The 27,217-nt window shown below is 49.2% G+C and overlaps 10 protein-coding genes and 1 non-coding gene across 11 annotated transcripts; 6 read left to right on the top strand and 5 right to left on the bottom strand.

The window, feature by feature from the left end:
* Positions 1 to 442: 442 nt before the first annotated feature.
* YALI1_E09652g (uncharacterized protein) lies at positions 443 to 2,170 on the top strand (the record flags this gene model as incomplete). Its single annotated transcript, XM_068282932.1, has 4 exons — positions 443 to 803; positions 886 to 1,232; positions 1,289 to 1,569; positions 1,657 to 2,170. The coding sequence occupies 4 exons, from the start codon at positions 443 to 445 to the stop codon at positions 2,168 to 2,170; spliced, it is 1,503 nt and encodes a 500-aa protein (XP_068139033.1).
* Positions 2,171 to 2,612: 442 nt separating this feature from the next.
* YALI1_E09643g (uncharacterized protein) lies at positions 2,613 to 3,146 on the top strand (the record flags this gene model as incomplete). Its single annotated transcript, XM_068282931.1, has 1 exon — positions 2,613 to 3,146. One exon carries the CDS (start codon positions 2,613 to 2,615, stop codon positions 3,144 to 3,146), a length of 534 nt encoding a protein of 177 aa, XP_068139032.1.
* A 450-nt stretch (positions 3,147 to 3,596) lies between these two features.
* On the bottom strand, positions 3,597 to 5,402 carry YALI1_E09615g (uncharacterized protein; the record flags this gene model as incomplete). Its single annotated transcript, XM_503678.3, has 1 exon — positions 3,597 to 5,402. The coding sequence occupies one exon, from the start codon at positions 5,400 to 5,402 to the stop codon at positions 3,597 to 3,599; it is 1,806 nt and encodes a 601-aa protein (XP_503678.3).
* Positions 5,403 to 6,355: 953 nt separating this feature from the next.
* On the top strand, positions 6,356 to 7,005 carry YALI1_E09602g (uncharacterized protein; the record flags this gene model as incomplete). The annotated part of the gene is made up of 3 exons (XM_068282930.1): positions 6,356 to 6,363; positions 6,433 to 6,678; positions 6,729 to 7,005. 3 exons carry the CDS (start codon positions 6,356 to 6,358, stop codon positions 7,003 to 7,005), a joined length of 531 nt encoding a protein of 176 aa, XP_068139031.1.
* Positions 7,006 to 8,253: 1,248 nt separating this feature from the next.
* Positions 8,254 to 10,077, bottom strand: YALI1_E09568g (uncharacterized protein; the record flags this gene model as incomplete). The annotated part of the gene is made up of 1 exon (XM_503677.3): positions 8,254 to 10,077. One exon carries the CDS (start codon positions 10,075 to 10,077, stop codon positions 8,254 to 8,256), a length of 1,824 nt encoding a protein of 607 aa, XP_503677.3.
* Positions 10,078 to 13,022: 2,945 nt separating this feature from the next.
* YALI1_E09539g (uncharacterized protein) lies at positions 13,023 to 14,261 on the top strand (the record flags this gene model as incomplete). Its single annotated transcript, XM_503676.3, has 1 exon — positions 13,023 to 14,261. One exon carries the CDS (start codon positions 13,023 to 13,025, stop codon positions 14,259 to 14,261), a length of 1,239 nt encoding a protein of 412 aa, XP_503676.1.
* Positions 14,262 to 14,364: 103 nt separating this feature from the next.
* Positions 14,365 to 14,696, bottom strand: YALI1_E09522g (uncharacterized protein; the record flags this gene model as incomplete). The annotated part of the gene is made up of 2 exons (XM_068282929.1): positions 14,365 to 14,510; positions 14,576 to 14,696. 2 exons carry the CDS (start codon positions 14,694 to 14,696, stop codon positions 14,365 to 14,367), a joined length of 267 nt encoding a protein of 88 aa, XP_068139030.1.
* Positions 14,697 to 16,243: 1,547 nt separating this feature from the next.
* Positions 16,244 to 16,343, bottom strand: YALI1_E09505r. Its single transcript has one exon. It is a non-coding gene; the product is annotated as a tRNA-Leu (tRNA).
* A 485-nt stretch (positions 16,344 to 16,828) lies between these two features.
* YALI1_E09501g (uncharacterized protein) lies at positions 16,829 to 17,755 on the top strand (the record flags this gene model as incomplete). Its single annotated transcript, XM_066094414.2, has 1 exon — positions 16,829 to 17,755. The coding sequence occupies one exon, from the start codon at positions 16,829 to 16,831 to the stop codon at positions 17,753 to 17,755; it is 927 nt and encodes a 308-aa protein (XP_065950486.2).
* Positions 17,756 to 20,996: 3,241 nt separating this feature from the next.
* Positions 20,997 to 21,246, bottom strand: YALI1_E09456g (uncharacterized protein; the record flags this gene model as incomplete). Its single annotated transcript, XM_068282928.1, has 2 exons — positions 20,997 to 21,024; positions 21,071 to 21,246. 2 exons carry the CDS (start codon positions 21,244 to 21,246, stop codon positions 20,997 to 20,999), a joined length of 204 nt encoding a protein of 67 aa, XP_068139029.1.
* A 1,849-nt stretch (positions 21,247 to 23,095) lies between these two features.
* On the top strand, positions 23,096 to 23,752 carry YALI1_E09438g (uncharacterized protein; the record flags this gene model as incomplete). Its single annotated transcript, XM_503675.3, has 1 exon — positions 23,096 to 23,752. One exon carries the CDS (start codon positions 23,096 to 23,098, stop codon positions 23,750 to 23,752), a length of 657 nt encoding a protein of 218 aa, XP_503675.3.
* Between the last annotated feature and the right edge of the window lie 3,465 nt (positions 23,753 to 27,217).

Genomic DNA, 27,217 nt, shown 5'->3' with positions numbered 1-27,217 from the left:
TCAGCGGTGCAATTGTCTGTTTGTCTTCTTCGGGCCCTTTCACATTGTTCGTTTCTTTCATATCACCTTCCAATCATTTTCTGAGCCCGAGTATCAAAGTCAAGTAAATGCCAAGTAAAAAGTCAAGTTTTATATTAAATTAAAAATTAAAAAAATTAAAAAAAACCAATGCCCTCCATCACCATCTACTCTACAAGTACTCATACAACAAGTACAACATACTGCATCTGGATATTGACAATAAATAAGTTCCCCATTGGGCATGATCGACGAAGAGGGAATGGTCTGGCCTCTGATTTTGTCGCTTCGAAAAAAAGCTTGAGACACCCCTGATCAACGTTGCACATCGACTTGTGCAACCCCCAACCTAACCTTCAGGATGATGATGATGTTCTTGTTGGGCTTGGGGGCTGTTTGACGACATGGCGTCCTGATTGATGCCATGTCTGACAATTGGTCTGATACCTTCTCTCTCAAACTCGAGAGTCAGCTTCCAGGGTCGGATCCCGTGGTCACTGGCCGATACGTGCTCCAATCGACCGTGTCATCGACACACATGTCATGGAATCTAAAAGGATCGCCCATCATCAGGGCTCAGCATCATTCACTTTTTCTCCAAACAGCTTCACGTTGGTGGCTGGTAGGTCAGAAATTACCCAAGGAGACGACTACTTTGTGCAACAGGACAGCTCTGAAAACGACCCAGAAGATGGCTCAGAAGATGGCTCAGAAGATGGCTCAGAAGATGGCCCAGAAGCTGGCTCAAAAACGTTCTTCGTGCTCTAGAGATTTATCTGGTTTATGTTTGCACTCATGGAACCAACCAAACGATCAAGAATTGACCTGAAAAGACCTCGACGCCGATCATACGATATTAATATCCAGTGCTCGGTTTGGTTGAAACTTTTCCCTTCTCAAGATCTCACCGTCAAAATGTACTTATACCCGCTTGGAGAGCCCCTGGAGTTGTGTATCGCACACAACGCTCTTCAGTAACCTCCTTCTTGCTACCGTCGCTGCTGCTGGTATTGTCCACTTGTCTCTCAGCGCCCGAAACCTCGCCAAGTCCCCAGAGGCATCCCACCATCTTGCCGGGAATCGTCCATGGCACCCAGGAAATGGGCCACACCTTCTACGAGGCCGAAGTGCAGGTTGGAACCCATCCCCAAAACCCGACTGTGATATTTGATACCGGATCTGGCCAGGTGTGGCTCGCCGGCTCCAACACCACCGTCTGTGAGAAACGCTGCCGATCCCCTTAAAACGTATCCCAGTCTTCTACTTGGAGATACAGCCTCCTGCACCCGATCCCTGGGGAGCTGAAGGTCACCGCGGTCTAGACACCTTTTCATACACTGGCCAGGCCTTCGAGGACTTCCACATTTGGGTGTCTACGGGAACAACCGGCTTCGAGCTCGGAATCTTCGACCAGGCTGCCATTGACAACCCCAAAGTGAACTATGTTCAGGCTCTGGCAAGATCTCTCGGGCCGTGTACTCCCTCAATGCCGAGAAGCCCATCAACCCCGCAGACACGTCCACCCTGGGGGTCGTCAACAATGTCTACTAAGTAGGATATGATAAAGCCAGGTACGAGGGAGGGCTGACCACCGTGCACGTGAACCACCACGGCAGTTACGCCATGCCTCTTTGAGAGCTTTCCATCAAGGAAGAGAAGATTCAGCTTACCTGAGACCACGATATTTTGCTGGACACTGGAGGAATGGGCTCTGTCTACACCAGCAGCACCGTCAAGGCCATTTCTGAGAAGTTTGGAGGGCAAATCCTGGAGCGTTGCTTGCGATTCCAAACTGGAAATCACATACCAGTGGGGAAACACCAAGATCGACGTGAATTTGACACATCACATCCGAAAGAGACCCCAGGGCGGTTGCTATCTGGGATACCTTACACTTGCCCCTGATGACCAGGTGACCCTTGTAACCGGCCCTGCTTTCATCTCTCGAGCTGTCGTCATTTACGACAACGCTCGAGACACCATCACTCTTGGCAAGGCCAAGTTCACCGACGAGTCCGACGTGGTGGAAATCACTGGCGATGTTCCCGGTGCTGAAATCTTTAAGAGAGGCGCCGTCCCTTCTAGCTCTACTCTGGTGGGGCTTAGGAGTGCTGTCTATAGCCATACTTCAGATTCATACATATTAAATTGACTACTTGTTGATCAACTGCCATCCCTACGGGTATGGTACGATACAGTAAATGCTGTGTTTTTTGTTTCTTTAAAATAACATAAATACCCTTATACGTTAACCAACACTGTATAATTAATGGTTAGAGTTAGTTGAAAGATAGTGAAAGAAATTCGCCTCTGTCTAACAAACGCAATAGTGAATCATTTGGGCCTAAATTTCAAATGTGGCTTATTAATCTGAGTCTGGAACTCTTGTATCAACCACTTTTTTCTGGGAACAAAACTGTGCCACTTTGGCCAGCACTCATACCAACCATCTGTTGTCCAAAAATAGACTTAGGTTGAAGCCGTTGAATGTCATGCAATGAGCCCGTCATTGTTACATTATATTGAGCAATTTACATAGAGCCGGTTCATTTACTGTCCGTTTTAGGTATCATTTTGTAGTCATCCATCTACTGATGCCGAATATCTGCTTGCTTTCACCATCTGACCATTATTGGACCCAGTACAACCATTTCCGTTTCTATCGACTCCAGCTCAACCAACTCTCCAAGTCTTTAACCAAGCAACCACTGTACGGACTGTATACGTACAAATACTCGTGTTATTATAAAAAGTGGCCTTCTCTTTCCCCTTTTTTTCCCCTTCTCTTCCCCTTCTCTTCCCCTTCTCTTCCCCTTCTCTTCTCCTTCTCCTCCCCCTCCCCCCATATTCACCCTAACCCGTTGCAGACCAAATCGTCCCCACCGCCAGATACACTAACGCAGACCAATGTAACCCTTCAAGGTGACACATGCCGCAAAGCCGGGTGTCCGGAGACCCGAATACCGGCTTCCGATTGGCAGTGCCGTGCCTTTTTTTCACATTGCCGTCCGCGAACCAAACACCCTTGTTGTCCGAATCGGGGGGACCCATATGTAGTCCGATTCGGTCTTGTCGTGAAACCCAAAAGGGCCGAAGGCTGGGCCGAGGCTCTGAGATGGATGAGATAGCTGGGGAAAACAGGTGAGTAAATGATTAGTAATCAGACACCCAGGCAGATCCGATACACCGGTATGATTGCATCACGTGACTTCATTGCTCCTCCACAGAGAGATTAGTCATGCTCTTTTTCAGAATCGCAAACCCTTCCCCCACTTACTTAACCCCTCAAGCTCAACTGAAACAGTCACTCACTGTAGATGTGCTCCGAAGGCCCAGGAACAATGTGGGGTAGGAAAATATTATGTCTATACGAGACGAATACGGTCACCGACTCTAATGTAAGTAATACCATGTATAGTAGTGTCTTCTGGTACAGAACTCCAAGTAATGTGTACTTAATCCCCTGTAATACAATACCGTGCTCTCATTCTCTTACGGTATCATTACATTCATCTATATACAGCCAATGGGCAATGCGTGTGCTGAGCTCAGCACGTTAAATTATCGACCGGCCAGTGTCATCTATCAATCAAGTCACTGACGGCCATTCGAGTACTGGACGACGCGGTGGACGGAGCAGAAGGCCCGCTGCCTGACGCAGGCCCAGATGTATCGTTGCTGGGCTCGTCACGCGTCGACGACGTAGCTGCCGCCCCACTGCCTCCAGGAGCAGCTCCCCCAGCAGCGTGGTTCAGGCCAGCCATGGCTAGCATGCTAAGCGAAGAAGCAGCGCCCTGGGCCGCGTTTGGATGCGGAGGAGGAGGAACTCCCGAGTTGGGTGATGTGCCAAACGGCGTGTGCGACGCAGATCCGCCGCCGTACGGCGTATGGGTGCCGGTATGGGTGCCTCCACTTGACCGAGGCGCAATCTCCATAGGCGGTAGCGTGGGGGGCACGTGGCGGCCAATCGACAGCGACCGAATGGAAGGCAGCTGCACTCCCTCGAGATCTCGAGGGTGGATTCGAGGCGAATGTGCGGGGGTCGCCAGGGGCGTGTGGTCCGGCGTGGGGCTCTCCGAGTTGCTGAAAGTGGGCGACGACGGCGCAGTAGAAGACGGTGAGTTGGGGCGCGACTTCTTAGACCGGTGCCATGGCTCCGAGTCGTCTCTTCCAGACATGGGCGTCATGCGCTGCAGACCCGCAAAGATGTGTCCCTGCAGACCATGGTGATGATGCGGGGGATGCAAGTGTTGTGGGTGCTGGAAGTGATTGGAGTGCGTGTTTCCATGCGACGACAGCGACGTGCCCGACGAGAAGCCGTAGGGAGGACCGTGCGAGCTACCGGGGGTTCCGGGGTTGGAAGACGGAGCAGGAGGCCGACTGAAATACGACGCCAGAGCGGGGGACGACTGCGTGGACTGCAGTGGCGACGACGAGGGTGAATGGTTGAAGGGGCTGGAGGTGCCGGAAGGCGCAGCCGAGGGAGCACCAGAAGACAGACCCGATGGAGGCGCGTTCTCGCGCTCGAGCTGCTGAGAGGCCGCAGTCGCGAGCATGTTCATGTCGAAAGTCGATCTTGGGTAGGTTGAATGTGGCACTCGCACAAACATGGGCGACCCGGGCGTACTGTTGGGAGCACTGGGCGCGGCCGAATGAGGGCCTCCTGGAGGAGGAGGATGGTGTAGGGGTGGTAGACCTATGTGAGTGGGGGGTCCTCCATGGTGGCCGGGAGGGCCAGGAGGAGCAGGTCCACCCAGTCCACCAGGTCCACCAGGAGGAGGAGGACCGCCTGGACCAGCACCATAAGGTCTGTACAACGAGGCCTGTCCCATGGTTGGCGACGACGGCACCGAAGAATATGGAGTCGAGTATGCGGACGAGTACTCGCTCTTGATACCACTGCCTCCGGGAATAGGAGGGTGGGCGTCGTGGTGGTCGACGAGATTACTGATGGCCACAAGGCGGTCTGTTCGGTCGTCCTTGGGCTGCTGGTTAGAAGGAGGGCCCTTCTGCTGAGCGGCGGCATTGTGAGCGGCGGCGGCGGCGCTGTTCATGTTCTTGGCCCGTCTAGTGTTGGGATTTAAATGTATGCGCGAGTGTCGGGTGAGCTCGTCGCTACGGCTGAACCGCTTGGTGCAACCTGGGAAGGTGCACTCGTGGGGCTTCTCGCCCGTGTGTGTCCGGATGTGGCGGGTCTGATGCTCCAGCCGGTGGAAGGCCTTGTCGCAGATGGGGCACTTGTAGGGTCGGGGCATTTCGGACTTGCCCGTCTTGGGGTTGGTTTTGGGCACCGTGCGGTGGGTCGTGGACTGCTGCAGATGCGACGGCACTGCCACCGGGGGAGGGTGCATTTCTCGGTCTGAATTGGTGGCTGTGAATTCCATCTTGGTCGAGATTGTCTCTGTCGGTGTGTTGGTGTCGTTACTGGGCTGTTTGAAACTGTCTGGTCAGTCTTGTTCAGGTTGGTCAGTGTCGTTTTCAATATCGTCCTGGGTCTTTGAGCAACCGTCTGTGTCGTTGTAGTTCACTTGAGTATGAGTATATATCGTCTGGGTGTCGTCGGATGACTCTGTCTGTGTCGCTTGAGACTTGAGTGTCGTTGTTTGTGTGTGTTGGGGACTGTGTCGATTGACTGTATGTGTCGATTGTAAGGGTTCGAGCGTTCGCTTCAGGCTCTGTTGCGCTCGTGTCGTATCCACTCAATCTGTTCCTGCCACTTGACAGCGACTCGTGTGTCCAGTTGTGGAGATAAACAGTGGTGTTGAAAATTAATGTGGGACGAGCGAGAGGGGGAAAGCTTATTTGCGCAAGGTGGGATTTAGTTTTGCTGCGCTAACCATGCAGCCCGGAGCTCTCTGGCAATGGAGGGGTACTTGTGAAGATGGAAAAAGACAAATGTGGTGTGTAGAAAGAAGGCCTTCACGGGGGCGCCCGACCGGCATATATACCTGTGCTGCGGTGTTTGTGTCACCATCTCCCATCCCCCCACACGCTATTTTCGGGCCCACGCTACCTTCCCCACAATTATGTAATATCGCACTCAACTTGACACACCACCCACGGTTTTGTATTTTTTTATTTGTTGCCACCCTACAGAGAATACAACATGGGGGCCGGGGCGTGGCAGTGAGCGGGTTGGTGGACACGTCATTGGCGACACAAAAGCCCTTGGGGCAATATATAAAGACCCTCCAATCCTGCTCCCACGCCACTCAAAAAGCTCTCATCGCTCACTCTACTGTACTTACGCCTCACAAGATACGCCTTGCGCAATACAACTCTAAGCCGGTTTGGACTCTGGGGAAGCCGCAACTCTCGGCACAAGTGGCACTGAGACATGACAATGTGATTGTGCTATAAACAGATATACACGAGCCTGAAGGTGTACGGACAGTCTCGCGCCGTTTTTCCGAGCCCCGGAGCAGCCTGCCAACACGCTGTTACCCCCAATACGCCAGCTACATTAGCGCAGCAATACGCTCACGCAGTAAGTCTCCCACCTCCACCATACTTCTACTACTGTACTGTAGCTACTGTAGCTACACTGAACAACGACCCCCAGCAGTGCACGAAAAAAGGCTACAGTAGCACCACTATTATACAGCCACCTTGGACGTTGCAACATACGAGTTGCGCAGTGCTGATAAAGCACATCCAGAAGTCCTTCTCTACAGATCAGAAACGCCACTTGTTTAGTACAGTACTTGGAGCATCTCCCTACCTCCAAGCACCCCCACCACTCCTGTCTCCACACACCGGATAAATACCAAACCTCCGAGCTCTCTTCGGACTATAAATTTCCACCCTGCATGCGTGAAAGTTTGCTTCAGACGACTATTAGGACGATCAAATATGGCGTTTCTAGGATCAATAACGGCACCAAACGAATCTGCTGACTCTCAGCTTTCGATTGATTGTCTTTTCGTTTCTACCAGACCATTATTACCCCTTCTAACGCCCACCCCCACGGGGCACCCCGAACCCTAACGTCTCGCAATCTGGGTCTAATCTATGCATGAGAAAGTGCCGCCTAAAAAACGCCAATTTTTTTTCCGATGTCGAGTTTGAAGGGCGGAGAAAGGCCCAGGCCCGAAAGAACGCGGACCACGTGAGACATTTTGCTCGTCTTTCTGAGGGTCACGTGACCCGCCCCCGCGGTCGTGTCCCTTCTTCTGAGTCTATGGATACACTCCTTCCATGCGTTTGCAACCGTATTTCGAGAGTGGGTCGATGCCAAAGGTGCATGGGGTGGAGATCTTTTCGAGCAGAGAAAAAGAAACGACAAGGTTCCCAAATGAAATTAAAGGCCGGACCGAGGAGTTGGTGGAAGACGATGCGTCAGGGTATTGGACTTTGAAGTGGAGGGGACGGGACGGGATTGGGGAGACGGGGGACGGCAAGCGGGACTGGTACAATATGTGGTGCGAAGATGGAACGATCTACACTCCTTCCAGTATTTGTGTGCACTTTGGTCGCTTGGCTACTACCACAGGTACTCGTACCGTATGTAGTTGCACTCACACTCATACCAGCATTGCCATAAACTCGGCCTGTACTTTTCACATTTTCCACGCTAGACTGAGACATTCAGACTCAACGGCTCAACTTCAACGTTTCAACGGTGTTTTAGACCATACTAGGGATTTATGAATGAGAGATATAGCCGTGGGCTAGACCCAGGGTTGAAGAGGCGTAGTTCTGACAGCTGCAAAATGTCTGTTCCAACAATCCAACATTGCTGTATAGGGTAAGAAAAGCTATTGCCAAGTGCTGACTGTTGAGTTCAGCGGTTGTGTCAAAGGGCCAGAAGTGTCTGCCTCTGTGAGGAGTTCAACTCTCGAAACAGAAAGTTCAGTGTGCTACAGATGGATGCAGTGGTGGTATCGATTATTAATCAACTATACTACTACTTGTAGTACGTAGCTTGGATAGCCCCGATTTTTTATCCCATTTTGCCAGGTGAGGACTAGACCATGTGTGTGGATACAATAATAATACATTAACATCTATAAATAGGTGGGATCTGGAGTCTCGATTCTGGCAAGGGTGTCATCAGAAGAGTCGTCGGGATCCCTCTTTTTATAAGACTACAAGTGAATGTAGCCCGAGCCACGGAGTGGTTCTTTTTGTGTTGTTGTGTTTTCGGCGGTTCCTTGCGGTTCCGTTTTGGTTGTACAAGTTTTTGAATCAGAGATTCGAGTTGGTCCTTGCGGATCCTTTTGGTTTTGGTGTTGGTTACTCAACCTTTTGGCCAGCTTCAAGATCGACTTGTGTGATGGATGACGAACTCGAGCAGATCTCGAGCGTGTGCTCCTTGTCATCTTGGTCTTCTTCCTCGTCATCATCGATAATCAAGTTGGCAATGACACCAACGAAGCCAGTGACGGAGAAACCCGAGCTCATGACAAGCTGGATAGCGTCAAGGAAGCCCTGAAGAGACTGGTTGTCGCCCTCGTAGGTGAAGACGAAGGAGAACCAGTTGTTGACCAGCGTGGCGCCCAGACCGAGCACCAGAGAAGCAGTGAGCACGATTCTGTCTCGTCGAGTGATGGGGTTTCTGGAAATGATAGCCAGGCCAGACACTGCGACTGAGGTGAAGAGAAAAGTGGTCATACCGCCAATGACGGGCTTGGGAATCGACACAAATGCAGCGGCAAACTTGGAGAAGATGCCCATCATGAGAATGAAGAAACAGGCCCAGCCACCGGCCTGACGGTTGGCACACTTTGTCAAGCTGATGACTCCGTTGTTCTGGGCAAAGGTAGAGCAGGGAGTGAGAGTCAGCAGACCAGCAATAGAGCCGATGATACCGTCTCCTCGAATGCCGCCCTTGATTCGGCTCTCGTATTCGGGTCCAGAAACTGCTACTCGAGACACGTCGCAGGTAGCAGTAATGTCTCCAATCGTCTCCATCATGATAGTCAGGTAGACGGCCAGCAAAGGAAGTACCACTGGACCATACAGCTTCAGAGGGAACGTGGTAGTCCACAAAAAGGTGGCCACAGGAGCCTCGTTGATGGGAGTAGCGTCAAAGTAGCCACAGGCAGCAGCCACAATACAGCCCACCAGAAGACCAATCACCACGGCACATGATTTCATGATGGGAGCTCCGTACTTTTCGCAGGTGAGAATGGCGACGTAGACGAGGAAGCCCAGACCGATAAACTGTGCGGAACCCCAGGGAGCGGCCATGGGAGCGTCGTTAGAGGGACACAGCATAAAGTCGCCGCTAGTGGGACGTCCGAAACAAGGTCCAGCGCCTCCAGCCCAGTCCTTGAAGCCGGACTGAATCAGAGAGACACCAATAACAAGCACCACGGGGCCGGTGACGACCGGAGGGAACAGTTTCATGAGAAACTTGGACGGCAGGAATGAGCAAAGAAGCTCAATCAGAGCACACAGTGAAGCAGTGGCAATGATCATTCCATAGCCCTCGGGACAGGGCAACGGGGCTCCAGTCTCGCTCACGGGACACACTCCGCTCTTGTACATGATGGGCAGACCCGTAGTGAAGACAGTGATGGTGCTGAAACTAGCTCCAACCACAGAAATCAAACCGGTGCCGACATACAAGTGGGTGCCTGGAATTCTGAATCGAATAATGTGAATGAGCGACAAAAGACCCGAGCCAATCATAGCCGCAGAAACCAGATACTGGGTCATTTGCGCGTCGAAATTCGCAGCTGAAGCCATCAAAAGAGGAGGGGTCACAATGCCTGCAATCATGGCCAAAGAATGCTGGAAACCAAGCAAAATGGCCAGCAAAAGAGGCAGAGACGAATCGACAGCAAAAAACGTCGACCGGTTCTTGTCACCCTTCTTGGACTTCTTCATAAACGGAATTTTGGGCGTAAACAGAAACTTGTAGTCATAATCTCCAATCAGACCCTCTCGAGTCGTAGTCTTGAACTTGACGGTCTCATATGCATTTTTCAGCCCCGAAGAAGCTCCGGAAACGCACTTTTGCACGCTCTTCTTCACATCAATGCTCTTAATGTCATCAATTCCACCCTTCACCAGCTCCTTCACCTTGTTGTCGTCTTCACCAAGAATAGTCATGTCGAAAATGATGTTGTTTTCGTCTTCAAAGGGCAACTACTGAAAGGAGGTATATTAAATGCGTCCAAATAGATTTGTGAAAATCGCTTCAGACCGAACTTCGAACCACTCCTGTTTTCGTTTGTAGTATGTTTGATGACGAGGAGAAGAGGTGACCTGCCAATCGTCTATATATTGTGCAGGTTTTTCACATAAAGTTCAGCTGAACAACCCAGAGAAAACTTCTTACTACGCGAAATAAAGGGTACTTATTGGTGGTGTTATATTTGATCTATAGCCCTAGTTCCATTTTGTTTACTGTCAGCTTCTGAAATCATTTGGTTGACTGTCCATGGAGTAACAGGTGTTTTCAAAATCGACTGAAAAATTATAAGCTTCAGGATTTATTTTTAGGGGAAATTTGAAAAATTAATGGCTATGCGTGCAGAAGGCGCTAAACTGAGCTGAAAATTGAAACAAATAGCCAGTCCTTAGATGTGACCATATCCCCGATTGAAATCCGGTGTCATTATTACTCATTGTTCTGCGGCCGTTATTAAAACTTGAGAATCAGCCGAGTGTTTTAAACTTTACCAGCCCTGGATACCCAGAGCCCGTATCTCTCCAGAGAGCTCAATAGTGGGTATATTTGAAAGTTGAAAAGTAGAATCAGTATTCCAGATGTATATGATTCTACATTGTCAACCTCCTCTAAAAATCGATCTTCTAACATGCTGAAAAGTGATTCTGAAAAATGACCCGGGAGAAACCGTTTTTGAACTCAAATTTCGGCATGAGCGGAAGTATTTCGGTAAGGGATTACAAGTAGCTGGGGTGCGAAGCGTGGTGCAGAGTAGCGAAAAGGTGTCACGTATTCTCACAAAGTATCACGTGTAAGTAATACCGCAATATCCACGGTTTTCTGACTAATAATACCGTCCACATCCACCTTTCAACGCAACTTGACTCAGCCACTCCGGTGCCACACCCCGCATGCATAAACGATAGAATTATCGTGTGACTGATTGGAGTGGATCGGTGTGATTAAGTAAGTGTCACGTGTTGGGGAGGGAGGGGGGCGAGAGAAAGAGGGTTTGGTCACGTGACTATAAACAGGGTTATCACGTGAAACAACTGCAGATTTCACAGTCACGTGAATCAACACTTTCGAATAGCAGGACTAGGTCGCTGAATGAGGGACCACGCGTAACGTGCCAAATGTACATTAGAAAACGTTTGTGCGTAGACGACGTGTTTCGTGAGCGATATTCTGTGCTCATTCTGCGGTCTTTTGAGTGGTAGGAGCCGGTATAAAAAAATAAAAAATAAAAATAAAAAAAGGGACTTGGGTGTTGAGTAGGGGGTAAATTTTGCTAAAGTAATCTGAGAAAAATTCGGATGGTTGCATTTTGTTCGTGAGAATGATACAATCATTATGGTGGCGCCTGATTTCCGATATATCATTTATTTCCCCCTCTGAAAGGACTCCACTTTCATCATGACATCACCGCCACTGTATAAAGTTGACGTTCGCACATTCTTTATGTGTCACGTGACCAAATTCTATTTAGGTTCCGTCTTATAAATAATATCATGTTGACCATGTGGATGAGTCACAAGACAGACGTGTGTGTGTGTACTCAGGGGGCGACGGGGTGGCGGGAATCTCGGTTGGGGGGGGGGAAGAGGGTTTTTTGTTCACGTGACTTGTTTTCCCCTTCCCCCTAGACTGTTCGTATAGCACGATTTAACAGTGTCCTTTATGCTGTGCATTTTGCATCGTGACTCTACGAGGTTTTAAATTGGGTATTTAAAAAAGCAAGCATTTTCAATTTCGGGGATTTATGAGCGAAAAACAAACGGCTCCAGAACTGGGGTGTGAGGGCGTCCAGCCGCACTAATGAGTGATAATGGAGGGGCATTGAAGAGTTGGTATCAGTTCATATGAGTAGGGGTCATAAGGATAGTTGTCAGATTTTTATTTGATTATTTTCCGAATTATTCTCCATGTCCGTTGGCTTCGCGAATTTAATTACTTCACATTGGGCAGGGTACATAATACATATGCATGCAACGAGCCGTGAGCTGTAGGAGTGTGGAGAAGGTCCCGGCTGGAGGTGTAGCTGGAAGTGTAGCGGGAGGTGTAGAACGGCATATATTGGGCGGCTTGCACTTGTATTGTTTTTGACCTTGCGGTTTGTCTATTTTGGTATGTATAGTAGGCCCCGAATGTTTTCCAAACACCTCACTGGTTACGGGTTTAGCCACATGGTCAACTTTAAAAGGGTCGGGGCAGAGGTTTTTGGGAAACAAAATACAGCAGAGGTTGAAAGTCCGATCGAGACGCTGTTTTTGCGGGTTATCTCGGGATCCGGGGAAGGTACGCCGACGAAACCGCCTCTGGCGGACTCTCCGCGTTGCAAGGAGCGTTTTCATGTATTTATTTTCGCCCAAACGTGCCCCTGAAGGACTCTCAATTTCCCGTCTCGAGCCTCGTGTATGGCTTCCCGCCGCGCTGTGATTGGCTGGCCAGGTCAATATGTACTTTAATGAGAAATTTTCTCGGTGAGACAGCGTACATTTGGGGCCGCTCTCTTAGGAGCCCCAGCGTAAAATTCAGCACATGCCAAGAAACACAAAGCCAAACTCCCAAAAGACAAAGTAGGACAGTGTGCCAAACAAGGAAACTAACGAGCAGCGTAAGGTGTGCACACATGTCAGAGTTGTAGCGCTTAAAAAAACACTTTTTCGAGCGCCTACAAAAAATAGTGCCTGGCCTGACTTTCTCCCCAAACCACATTACTCACGGTCTGTGTGTTTGCCAAACCGAAAGCCGTCTCGTTTGCCGCCACCAACCTCTGAAACGGAGCTTTTCGCTAAGTCTTCGTTTCACCAGCCACACTAAACCAGTACATGGAGCTTGCCATCGACACCTGCTACTAACAGCACCACCGCCCGTCTCCACCATGGCCTTCCAGTACCCCTACAGCCACCACCACATGGCTCAAGCCCCGCCTATGGACCAGGGCTACTTCCACCAGGCGCCCCAGGCGCCCATGTCGTCCCACTACTCGGCGCACTACGACTACGACATGACCCGCGATATGGGCTATGACATGACCCGAGGCGGCTACCCGACGTACCACAACATGGGTTATCCTCCTCAGGTTGTGCCCCCACCCATCCAGATGCCTGCCCCCGCCCCTCCTGCCGTGACCGGAGGCGTGTCTGCCACCCTGGACTACGAAATCAAGGACATGGCCGAGTTTCTCACCACCATGGCCCTAGGCATCATGAAGCCCAACCCGGAGGTGGGCCACGACGCGTTCAAGGCGTTTGCCTCACAGGTGCTCTCGGCCACGCGGCTGCCCCGCGCCACCGTCGTGCTCTCCCTCGTCTACCTGTCGAAACGATGGGCCATGAAGGATCTCGAGCTGGGCCACGAAAAGTCAAGCGGCTACATTTACCGCATGTCGGTCGTGTCGCTGCTGCTGGCCAACAAGTTCCACGACGACAACACTTTCACCAACCGATCCTGGTCCCAGGCCACCGGCATCGCTGTCGGCGAACTCACCACCCTGGAGGCCGACTGGCTGCAGAAAATCTCGTGGTCGCTGCATCTCGATCAGCAGGACCTCAAGGGCTGGCACCGATGGAACGACTGCTGGAACTACTGGGTCGCAAACAGCCCCAAGAGCTCGGCGGCTTCGTCGCCGCTGGTGTCTGTCTCCAACTCGGAGGTGTCGACCACAAACACATCGCCCCACGCGTCGTCGCCAGTGTCGCCCGTGTCGCTGTCCAAACCCAAGGTTGGCTCCGTCATCATGACCTCGCCTACCCGGCCCTTCTACACCGTGCCCTCTTGGTACAACCAGCCCGCTAGCAACATGGACAGCGCGTGTGCTCCCCAGCACCACCACCAGCAGCATCCCCCCTCCGCTTTCACATCCTACTTTCAACAATCGTTTGCATCAGTAGGACCGCCTGTGCAGGCCCCTATGCAGGCCCCCTCGATACCCCCTCCCCATCACCAGATGGACCACCACCATGTGGCTCCTCAGGTGATGCCCATGCCCCCTCCCCATCACAGCACCCACCACTATCCGGAGTGCAAGGAGGGCCCCATCGCCAGTTACTACAACCCCGTCTGTGACTGCGCCCACTGTGTCTTTGATCCCTTCCCCAAGCACGTTGTTGCTTGCTAAGTGGACGAGAACACAAACACACGTCTTGCACGTGCAACTCGACTAACACGATGGACATTTCCACTCGGTGGAGTCCCCCCACGCCACACGCGCCAATAGCACTCTAATGTTTGGCGGAGTGGTCTTGCTCAGGCAAAGCACTAGCCTCTCGGTTAGTACCCTGCGCCCGCACCCCGGCTGCCCCGTGTGTACCACAGTTTGGTATATTTTCGGCACACGCCCTCAAAAGTCTTTGGACACCTTCAGCTTCTTTCAGCGAATGATTTCGATTTATGGGATATTTTATTAATGGTTATGATACTCGGCGGCGCCACCAATGGAATTTGATAATGTGAAAACTTGAAGAAAAAAAAAACACAACAAAACCTTGGAAAACGCGCAAAAAAAGACAGAAAACGAGAAAACGAGAAAAAAGGAGGAGATTCCGGTCGGCATCTGTCGGTATCATTTGGAGAGTATTGTGTTTGGTTTGATTGATTGATTGATAGTTTTTTTTTTGGCCTTTTTTGGATTTTCTAATGGCAATATATGATGAGAGCAGTGCTCGTGCTGTGCTATGTGAAGAATGCGATCACGTAGAGTGGTTTCTTGGTTGTAGATTGGTTGTAGATGGCGCTTGTGGAGGTTGCTGGAAAAACAAACCCCGAGATTAGTCTCGAGGACAATGTCTCAGATGAGTGAGTTAGTTACCAGGAAATGAAGTGTACGGGTACGAGTACGAGTATATGTGATACAGATTGTCTCTGCTTGTGTTACTGCGTTCATGTCGGATCATTCTGTGAGTTCTGCTCCATATCACCATTTGCTACATGGTGGTCTTGTCTTTGTATCGTCTTGTTGTTGGTTCTTTAGTTGTATTAATAGAAGCACGTGTCTGTCGGTTGAGGTTGAGGTTGAGGTTGTATGGTGTGACCCATGACAGCAACTGTTGAGAAAGCCAGACGGAGTTTCCAGTCAACACGTGGAGTTTCCAGAGTCACGTATGGCATCGTATGGGGAGTTGTATTGGTACAGCGGGACTGTCCGGGGTACTGTATGATATGTTCAGGTTGTATGGAGGGACGAATCATCGTATTAGTGGGTTTATAGGAACCATACAAGTACAGGTATCTTAGTGGCGGCGACAAGCGGAGGCGGGGAACAGTAGGTCACGAGTAGTTCATAAGCGGCCAGTATCGTTCATAAGCAACCAAGGTCCAAGATCAGTCTGGTTTTTCGCGGTGTTAGCGAACTCTTGCTTGTGAGAACTGTACATACGGTACATGTACTTGCACAGTATGTAGCATCTCCTCGTCTATTGTAGCTGCATGCAACATCTAATAGCGACAGTTACAGCGCTAGAAATGTCACTTTCGGCGAGAGAAAGATGACTATAGGCTGGTACAGTAAGTATAATGAACTGCTGAACACTCCCTTTTATGTCGAACGGCATATATATCACTTCCCTGTTGGCAGTACAAATGCCTGAATTGGGTATACTTGTGTTAGTCGACCGGCATACACTGGAGGTTGGTGATACGTGCTGCTAGACACGCTGGAAACCACAGGAGGCTTGTTTGTGCTTTTGATACTGACGTATTGCCACGTATTGCGTCCCAGGCTCACTTTCACGTACTCTGTGATATTCTCTTACTCTTTGTAAATGAATTGTGTCGTGTTCCCACTGGCCGGCAATTAGTGTAAGAAGTCAACTATATCTGTCCAGTATTTCAACTAATGTCAAGAACCATAATGAAAAAAACGACCACTTACTAGTTGACCATGTTGACACATATCTAACAGATTTAGTGGCGAAAGTGGCTAAAATGATATTATTGATACATTGGATCTGTGTCTTGAGCATATCCCTTTTTGATTCTGAACCTCCACAAAAATTGACTTGGCCAACTGGTCGCAACATTCCCACTTTCCGACGTGCCCAACCGACATGCAAGAAAGAGAAACCTCCAAACTGGCAAAAAAGGAACCCTTGCGGGAACTGCTGACAACCGAGAGATTCGAACTCTCGCCTCCGAAGAGACCAGGATATTATGTTAAGGTGTGGCCTTAACCTGGCGCCTTAGACCGCTCGGCCAGGTTGCCTTGGTGTTTCGGGGATGAGGAAGGCGTATTTGAGGATGGAAATGGCGCTTTATTTGGCCAAAGACGGCCAATTGTTACTCAATACTATCCTTAACGAGTTATTCCACGTTTAATTGACTTACATTTATGAGTACTATCGAATTTGACCCGTTCATCATTTTCTTCGGGGTTTTTTTTGCATTTTTCGTGTATATATTTGTTCATTCTCCATAAATCCAATAAAAGTCCAAAAATAGAAAAAATATACCAAAACGCAGCCCCCTAACTCCATCAATACGACCATCTTTGCGAAATCCGTGTAAATTCGATCCCACGAAAAATCACCTACTGACATCCCCCTTACCCTAACCACAACATGCGAAACCACTTTGAACTCACCCAGACGCGCGTTATCACCAACGGTCGATTTGAATCACGTGTCCCGTGATCAGATTCTGTTGATACCCAAGATAAAGTCGCGTGACGCTGTATAATCACGTGATCCAATGAGAACCAACACGCCTTTGGACGAGCAACTCAAGCTCAGTCTCGGCACGCGTGTGATTGAGCTTTGTTCGATTCCTGGGCACCCTCTGGCTCGCACTCTCGTCGATTCGCTCGTGACAAGCACCCTTGAGGAAGGCCGGGCAGTTGTATGGTGTACAGCTAATCGCAAAGTCGATAAGGAGCGGTGGCTGGAGCAGATGAGAGAGAAGCAGAGGGCACAAGAAGTGACAGGAGATGAGAGAACAAAACCACGGCTTGGATCGCTGTTTGTGGTTCATACGCCTACTATGGCCATGCTTCTGGTGGCTTTGAGACAGAACATACCTAGAGTACTGGTTGAAGAAAGAGCCAAGGAGATTTCAGCCCGACACAATGCTGGGATCAAGAATAATTTGAGTAATCGTCATGGGTCTTTGGTGGTTATAGATGAGATTGCGACTTTGCTGCAGCTGTCTACAGGACCCTATTCTTCCACAGCCACTGTGGCTACTGGAAGAGGAGCATCTGCCAAGATGTCCATTGTAGCTCTCTACAGAACCATTGGAGAGCTCATTTACTGCACACATACGAATGTGGTTATGCTGGATTCGTTTGCGACCAAATTTGTTGACATCGCCGAGATCACATTTGAAGCTGAGCGACGGAGAAAAGAAGAGTGGATGGATCTTGAGCTGAAAGTGCCACCCCCTGCAGCTACTCAGAGCTCCGCGAGAATGCCTCCACCGAAGAACACGCCGTCCAAGAAAGGAGAAGAGCTGAGAGGGTTGCGAGAGCTGGTTCCTTTTATGAAACTACAGGGTCCTGATCGTCAGCTGTGTCATGCTAGGATTCAGGTCATCTACAAGAATGGGAAGTCGCATATTGACATGCAGCATCGTCAGGATAGACGGAAAAAGAAGAGGTCCAACATGGCTAAGCAGGTGTGAAAGAGCGTTTGTTGAGCTCAACTTTTGCGACTCGGTGTGAAAAAGCCGAGACTAGAGTAGAAGTAAGCAGATTATTTATTGAAGTGGAGCTTTTGCATGAACTGAACTACAAGTAGTGGGTATGGAATCAGTGGTGATACTAATGGGGTCCCTTATTGAGGTAACATGTGACATCCTTTGGAAACCGAGCCACTGTAGCCAGATATTTCAACCATTAAGACAACTTTCGAAGCAACTGTCCATTCTGGGACTTGTAGCTACTTGTATATATCTTTAAGATCTTTGCTCTGTGCTGTAGATCTGCTAATATCGCAATAGAGAGAAGATGAGACATTATCCATACATCAACTCAGACTGCCTTAGCGCAGCAGCCTGTACAATTATGGTACTGTACTTGAATCAGTGAAACCAGCATATGGAGAGAGGGTCTTTGTCGACAGCCCCGTTGCATCTCGTGCCTGCCAAGCCAGGTGGGGAAGTAACTCGAAAAGTAGTCATGCCTGTAAAGCTTGGTATCAATGACTTTCTTTGTCAAGACTTTCTCTATGTCTAGCTTGTGAACTTCTTGGGTCATTGTTGCCGTTGTCTTGATTTTCTCTCTTACATTTCTTTTGGAGATTCATTCGTGAGGCAGTATAAGAGCCCGATGAAGGTCTTTTTCAGGAAAAGTTCTAGAGTGGTGAGTCTTGTATAGAGTCAAGTTCGACCTTTTCTACGTTCTTGACATCTCTGTAAGAGGCGACACATTTCACTTGAGACACTACTCTCTCTAGCAGTTGTTCCTGGGTGCACAATAAACAAGTCTCAATGCGATGTAGCTCGACGTTTCAAACTGCTCAGTGGCCGAGATCACTAAGCATTCCTTCTGTCAACGCAACATTCTTCCAAGGTCACCAAAGCTGTAGCCATGACACCATCAGAAGAGATGTGGCTGATGAAACATCATAGATCACGCGGATACAAAATACCACGTGTTTGTTCATATATCACTCCGGATTTAATAATGCAACCGTCGAAATCATCACGTCTTCACGATCATTCTTTTTCTGGCAGGAGCGTTATAAGCCTTGTACTGGGAGTATTAAGTCCGGTTCTGGGGAGTTAAGTCCAGAGTTCTGGTGATGTTTTTTTTTTTTGTTGTTTTTTGGAAGATATAGTGCGATTCCAACATCTCTCGACCATTCTATGCAAAATTACACCGGTTCTCCGCTTTTCATGCGCAGCTTTCAGGCCATCCTCCAGACATTCCTTTTCAACATATTGGTCCCACTTTAGTGCCATAAAAACCTTCCCAAGTCAGCGTGTAGTGCGACGAAATGCAGCCAAAAATACATTGCCGTGGTCGCGTGGACGAGCTCTACAAGTCTATAGCATCCATTTATTTCCATCTCTCGTCCTACGTCCACTCGTCCCCCCACGAACCCAATTACCAACCTTTAGTCAACATTCCGGGAGATTGACAAAACACGTGCGGACATGGCATACGCGTTTTTTTGCGGTTTTCGCACACAACAACAAACAGTTGTCCGCTAATGCAAGGCACGGGGCAGGCGTGCTTCTAAAATATGTGCATTGCATGATACAGTATGTACAAACAATACCGGGCTTGTTGACAAGTGGGTCGCTGGGAGGCGGCGGAAAACTGGTGCAAAAGCGCAAAACGAGATGAAGAAAAGCACAAAACGAGAGCCGAAAAGCGAGCGGCTTTGGCAATGTTCACCATGTGCATTCCTCGCAAAGACGAGGAACTGTCAGAGGCAGTCTGAGCTGCGTAATAATTCGAGTACGATTGTATTCGTGCTTGTTCTCAGTGTGGTGCAAAATACATGGCATAGAAGGTCTTGGGCGCATTTGGAATACCACTTGGAAGGGCTTAGCCGCATGATGGTCGGTCTAACATCCGTACGTAGACATGTGGCCCTGCACGTCTTCCAATGTGTGGGATATTATTTGCAATTTTTGTAATTTTTGGCATATTTTTATTTGATTTTATTTTTTACCGATATTTTTTCCAACCACCGTCACCATGGAAACACAAAAAAAAAACACGAACCCCACTTGAACATAAACAACAGTGAGAGTTTAGCAGGAGGCAAGGGGGCTCTCAGGGCACAGGGGCGTGAGATTAAGAAATAATAAGAGTCTCAAGGAGCTTGTCCAGAATCCTACCCAGCCGTGTTTCATCTATTGTAGTGTGTTCGGCAGAGCATCCGATCATAAGGAGGTCAGTGAAATGTACTGCTTCGCCCTGAGCTGAGCTGAGCTGAGCCTCCATACCACCTTAGGATGATTATACGAGTATGTACTGTACGGGTGTTGTTCGAATGTAGGGGACGGAAGTTGCATGTCTTGAATGACTGGACCGACGGTTATTGACGGTTGTTGGATGCAAACTGCCGTGGTTACAGTACTTACAACGGGACTGCTGTTTTTGTCGTATTTTTCCTGCCATTTCCAATTTCTGAGAAATACGATTTGTTTTTCCCAGAGAAACTCTGGGCTGTGTATCATGGTTTGAGCAAAAGCAAGCAGCGATTTAGAGACCGAAAAAGGCTACAAGTAGGGCCAAAAACAAGACGGGGGCTGAAATCGGCGCAGGGGACGCGGTTCCTCGTGACTAGATGGGCTGAATGGGACCGCAACAGCCCCAATACCTGTTCCATTACGTGATGTTCACCATTAGCCCTCCACAGTATTGGGTTAAGGCACATCCAACTAAGAATGCATACTAGCCAAGTAACTTTAGACTCTCTAGTTAAAGATGGTCAAGCGCGATGAGTTTCGGTTCGGAATGACACCAACCAAAGTCTGAATCGACGGCAGATGTTCGGGAGGTTGGGGGCTCACTCGGAGACCCAGACCCCATAGATGGATTGCCAGTGAGATGGGCTCTCCCTCTCTCTTTTTGCTCCTCTAATTACGTCACAAAAGCAACCGCAGAGACATGTGACTGAATAGGAAGAGGGCTGGTCATGGGATTGCTTAAAATAGGTGAGATGATTCAAGTGAAACTTGCTGCGTATTGTACAAAATAGTGAGTGAGACATGGTCTGTATTGTACAATGCGATATTGGCAGTCACGTGGAGGGCGAGGCGAGCACGGAAATCAAAATAGAACTGCGCCAAAATCCATACCCTCTGTCTTGGATGAGCATCTCGCCAAACATCAAATTGCTCATTCCAAATTGGCCACGGAACTTACATTGTCTCCGAGAGAACGATATCGTTCTTTTACATCCCTTCAAAGCTGATTAGATCCAGCCGAAAGGCTTATCGGACTGGGTTCTCGGGTCTCAACACCCCTGCAACCGCAACCCTTTCTTGTACTTGTAGCGTAGCATCCGAGAGGTTAGCATGACCAACAGACAAGCCCGCAGACAACCCAGAGATCCCGTTGAGCTACTGCGAGTATCACCAGATGAAGTTGGGCGCGCAGAGCTCCCGTGGAACCGCTCGTCGCGGAACAACACTCTCGTTTGACACTGACACATGACGTGAACTAGATCGGTTGGACTGTATATGGAATGTGTCAGGTCCAAGTAGTACAGACTGTGAACTAAGTAGCTGTAAACGGGTTCAATCAATGTGTACAGTACATACTACGCTAACACTATCGGTGATGGTCTTGATATGTATTATGTTAATATAAAAAAATTGTTGGATTCCCTATTGGCCAATAGTTTGCTAACGCTAGTCCCAAAAGACCGCACTAAGAGTACGGCTACACGGCACTAGTGTAGACAATAGTGTGATGGAGAATTACCAACTAGCGCCGGGTTCACGTGACGCACGGCTGATATCACCGCTCCGACTCCAGCTCGCTATTTCGCTCAAGATGATGCCCTACCCGGTTACCCAGGACAACCATCTGGGCGGCATTGTTTGTTGATCTGATTGAACCTTGAGGTTGCGCATGACAGCCAATATCTTCTTGTGCCAATTCAATTGCGTCTATTGGGACCCAGCACCGTTGCCAATTTTGGCACGCTTTCTGGCCCTTGTCGTTGCTTTTTTTGGGCTTTTTCTCAACCCGTCTTTTGCTTTCTGGGTCTAGCATGTTCAGCGACGATCGGGCGATCCGGGGGAGGTGGGGCTGGATCACCTACGAGCCTTCCATGGACGAACGAGTGATTTCCCCGTGGCTTGAAATTCAGCCCACAATTGCGGGGCCAAAAAAGGTCCATCTCATTAGCTCCTTTTTGTCCCATCGACGTCTCCAGCCAACCCTTATCATTCCACATTAGCCTACATTCCCAATCCGCCAACCTCACTCCTTTCTCGCGTCCACCCTGTGCCTGAAACCTGAACCATGGTCTTTTGTTTTTTTGACATTAAAACTTTTCCTTTTTGTCTTTTTTCTTTCTTTTCTTTTCCCCTATTGACAAAAAATGAGAAAATGACGCAGACTGGCGAGAAAAATATTGGTGCGCCACGTGAGACCAATGGAACGACGAGCGAAAATAGCCCCATTCGAACCGCCTGGCGCCGCAGACAACGAGCCCTTTCGCCTAACCGATATTTCCCATGTTGTCTGTAGGAACCCATCATTTGGGGTCAGCACTGATAACAGTGGCATGATACTAAAACACAAAACTGGCCGATGTTGGTACAAGTACATGCTAAGCTGCGAAAACGCCAGTAAAAACACCAGTAAAAACGCCAGTAAAAACGCCCGTAAAAACGCCAACAACAACCCCAGAGCCCTCCCTCCAATCAATTCCATAGCAATACCTGGCCTGTCGAAAAATCCCCCCCAAATCACGTTTCTACCAGGTTCTATCACTTTTGTTAGGCCGGTACGTGAGATGCTTGCACCATGCACGGCGCAGCAAGCATGCACCAATATTGGCATCATGTTTGTTTGATTAGCTTGCATGTTTTCCCAATTGGGCCGCGTGTGTTCCCGAAATAGTGTGCATGAGACAAAGAGATGCGACCGAGTTTACAGAGTGGTGGGGGTTGGGAGAGTGGTGAGCGGCGTGGAAAATGACAAGGCAGGCCTCCTACGACAAATCTGATGACATAATCATAAAATTGGGCCCCAAATACATATTATTATTAGCCCATACGATGGTCACATGCAGCGCGAAACGCTCACTATCTCATCCGCTAAACACCCACTTTTCTCAAAAACAAGCACCGCAAGCTTAAAAGAAGCCCCGAATCCTGAGCCTAAATTAAAATTAAACTCCAGAAAGAAAATTAAGCTCGAGTCACAAACCCAATCCAGAACCCCAAAATCCGGTTTCCAAAAATACATCAGCTCAGTATATAAGACCCCCCTCTCGTCTCAGTCTGTTTTCCTCATCAACAAATTCACTTTATCCACTCGCTAATACAATGAAGTTCTCCGTTGCCACCGTCGCCGCCCTTGCCGCCGCCGCCTACGCTCAGGTTTCCAACTCCACCCTCGCCACCACCGAGGCTCCCGTCACCTCCGCTGCTCCCATCGAGTCTGCTGAGAACAACGGTACCGAGCTCACCACCGGCACTGTCTCCATCATCAAGACCGAGACCAACGTTGTCACCGCCTACACCACCTACTGCCCCTACCCCACCGAGATTGTTGAGGGCAACAAGACCTACACCGTCACCGAGGCCACCACCCTGACCATCACCGACTGCCCCTGCACTCGAACCACTACCGTTGTTACCGAGACCATCACCACCTGCCCCGTCTCCGAGTTCCCCACCGAGCCCATCACTGAGGGCCCCAAGCCCACCGAGTCCAAGCCTGCTCCTTCCCCCAAGCCCGAGGAGTCCAAGCCTGCTCCTTCTCCCAAGCCCGAGGAGTCCAAGCCTGCTCCTTCTCCCAAGCCCGAGGAGTCTAAGCCCGCTCCCAAGCCCACCGCTTCCAAGCCCGAGCAGCCCGCCGCTTCTACTCCCGTCCAGACCCAGCAGCCCGCTATCTCCTCCGGCCCTGAGCAGGCTTCTTCTGCCAACAAGGTCACCGTCGGTGCCGTCGCTGCCATTGCTGCCGCTGCCTACCTTCTGTAAGCGCGCCCTTGAGCTCTTGACTTTCTAATAATTTAACAAAATAATTCATACCTGGCCTGCAGTGCCGTTTAATATTTGACCTTTCCGAGTGTTGTAATTGTACGAGTAGAAGTAGTGATTTTGTAGCTTTGAGCGTAGAACAGTAGATGGGACAGCGCTCAGAAATTTCCCAGCATTCATAACATCGTCAGATGGCAATTGCACTTTGAACTACTCTCAGCAGTGCCGCTCTCTTCAGTCTTCGCCTCCCGTCACCGAATCACATGATCCCGGAATGGGCACGGTGTATCAGCAATTCCGATGTTCACAACATCAGACAAGACAATCGGACGCTGTGTCGATCAGATCGTCGACAGCTACATAACGGCATGTGCAGAGGTGACCTACATGTAAGGAAACATGGAGGGCGGCAAACTCTGGGGCGATATCAGTCGATAATCTGCTCTCACCCGACTCGTAACCGCAACTCCTTCGCACCAGGAAAAATTTTAGACCGGCCTTGTTGGCGTCTAACTTTGGACTAGGTCTCACTACTGTCGCGCTAACTTTTCTTTTGGAGCCGGAACTTGGATTTAGGGCTTTTGGGGTCCCTTTCTTACGTCACTAGTGAGACATTTTTATTTTTAGCCTGCCGAAAAGAAAAGGGGATGTACTGTACCCTGGGTGGTTCCACTTGAGGGTGTACTGTCGCTTTCTGTTCATGTAGCGTTTGTAGGGTTGCACCGAACACTGGTACTTTAAGTCAGGTAATGATGACGATAGGAGAGTGCAATTGAGAACCGGACCGGTTGGAGACTGGGGGAAACCCTTTCTGTTACATTGCTGTGGCTCTGGCTCAGGCTCAGGCTCTTTCATCTCAACCTAGCCCTGATGCCGCACCTACAATTGTAGCTTGGCTCTCTACTCTAACCCTGTGGACAACTAGTTTTGCTGACTCTGGCAGCTTCTGACTGGCTTGACCGACTTTGGACGCAGTTTTAGTTGGCCAAGAAAAGCAATCTTGCAATATAGCATCATTGGCTCAAGAAAACATGAACTTTGACTGAGTCATGATAGCAGTAGGGGACGGGACGGCAACCATAGAAGGGGTTGCAGCTCTTCACAGTCGCATCTGAGGAGCTGTAACCCTCTTGTGTTGTAGTTCAAGCTTGTACTGGCTTACTAACGCCTCTATCACCGTCTACACCTGCCTAATGAGGACGATCGTCGGTGCCGTCCTTGTCCGGGTGCCTGTGTCAAGTATGTGCGGTCGTTGACGGAAGACCGGCACATCTATTTATAGGAGTTTGCTTGCATGCGAGATTTCACGGCTCCAGACGGTTTCCGCCGGTAGAGATAGGTGCACACTCCGAGAGACACTTTCCACGGATCTCAGAGATCTGATGTAGAAAAAGTAGAAAAAGTAGAAAAAGTAGAAAAAGTAGAAAAAGTAGACCCTCGGATGGAATCCAAACAACCAACCAACATCAGATACTTTTTACCAGTTACTTTCTCATCCGGGTATTTTAACGACCCAACTAAGTCTCCCCAAACAGCTTCAACCCAACAGCTTCAATCCAAGTCTACTATAGCTGGAGCGCGCACCTATACAACCAGAAAGAGAGAGAGAGCCCCATCGAACCATCGCATGTTGACATTCGGTAACAAGGCTGTTATTAGCGAGAGCCAAGCCCATGCACAGGTGCACGGAGTTTTCTCCATGACTCAACATCGTGAGTCCCACTTCGATGGTCAAGGACATTGAGAGCAAGAGTAATGCGCATTTGAAAGCCACCATTCGCCCGTGCCCAAGGTCTTTGTGCACAGGTTTACCCCAATCTTCTTCCTGCATGTCCATATCCGCCTTTTTCCCTCATCATGTTGCACACCAAAGTTTTTCACTCTGTGCTCGATTTTCTTGGTTCCATGTCACCTCCTCTTGTGGCGTATTTTAGGGTTTTCCAAAATCCCGTTCGGGACACTTTTTTTTTTAAAGTTACAATATTGGTCTCTAATTGGGCCGTGGTTGCCCAGCAACGCGCGTCGGGTGAGATGGGGAGATTTGGTGGTTGCTCCAGCAACTCAGATTCTGAGAAATACGACATGCAGGAAGATTAGTCAACTTCAATTGTCAGAACGTGGAGACTGTGAAGAGCGTCAAGAGCGTCAAAAAACGCGCACCCGAGTTGCAGTACGAGTAGATAGCCCACCAGTTGCAAGCCGTGAGTTCCAATATCTCAATTCGTCTATTAAATCAATGGTCTCAGTTATGATAACTGCGCCGTTTCCGTCACATTGACATGTATGGTTTCATAGGTGCAATTGACACCAGATCGTCGAGAGCTTCACTTCGATATGCTCATATCCACCCTAGCATTTGTACTGGTGCTTGTACTTCTTTGTATGGACCTCTTTGTAGAGTCCCGCTCCATGTAATAGCAGCAAATTCAGTATCTATGACACCAAAGCTGCGCAAGGACCCCCTGTACTTGAACTACGACTACTTGTAGCACTTGTAGACTTTCCCACGTGACCGTACACCCGTATTACAAGTACGTCTATGTCTTCCCACTTGTCTGCCCTGACTACTGGAGCCACTTGTACGCTAGCTACAATCTATTTTGGTTCGCTCTAAGAGAACAATCAAGCGACAGGGTAGAGACTGTGGGCTATATTGTGCCGGTAGATGTCTCCGAGAGATATCTTGCACGTGACATTTATTCTCGCTACAGTACAAGTACCGCTTGAATGAAAAGTTCTTTGGACATCTCAAATGAGATTAACCGGCGAGATACATTATACCAACATTCAGAAACCTCAGAGCGAACCTCGCCGAAGTGACATGTCAGTGTTTCCGAGTTCACAAGGAGTCTCTTCCACCGTTTGGAGATACTCAGATGTCAGGATAGCAATTGCAGACTGTGTTAGTACAGTACGAGTAAGAGTACGACGAACAGGATAGAACTTAGCACTGTACACTGTACTTGTATTTTTCACTCAGAGAACATAGACCACCATTGAAGTTGGTTTTCCCTTCACCAGACTGCGAACAAAGCACTCTCAAGTGCCTGCAATGACGTCTCAGTTTCTCCAGCATGCGGTTTGCCATCATCAATAGCATCGTAGAGTTCAGAGCAATGTACCAGCCAATACAGCTGTGCCCTATATACCATATCTCCATCGGACAGATCTAGACCCAACTACCTCAGATTACGAGTGTTTCATGGTGGATTAGAAACCCCCTTTGCAAACATCATTACGCCAACACCACCAACACCTCTTACTAAGCACTCAATCACACATCAAAACCGCCACAGTGCATGGATGACGTATCGACTCCCGTAAGGTTTGGCCGCCTCACTTGTTCAAACCTACTCGATTTCACTCAGATGGATCTACCGGCCCAATTGTGTCAGATATTGACAATTAAACAAGAGATTCGTGATCAGAATATCAACGTTACCCACCCCACCAACGTTCAGATCT

This window comes from Yarrowia lipolytica, chromosome 1E, assembly GCF_001761485.1.
Source record: "Yarrowia lipolytica chromosome 1E, complete sequence".
Lineage (NCBI taxonomy): Eukaryota > Fungi > Ascomycota > Dipodascomycetes > Dipodascales > Yarrowia > Yarrowia lipolytica.
This window is presented reverse-complemented; position numbering and strand designations above follow the sequence as displayed.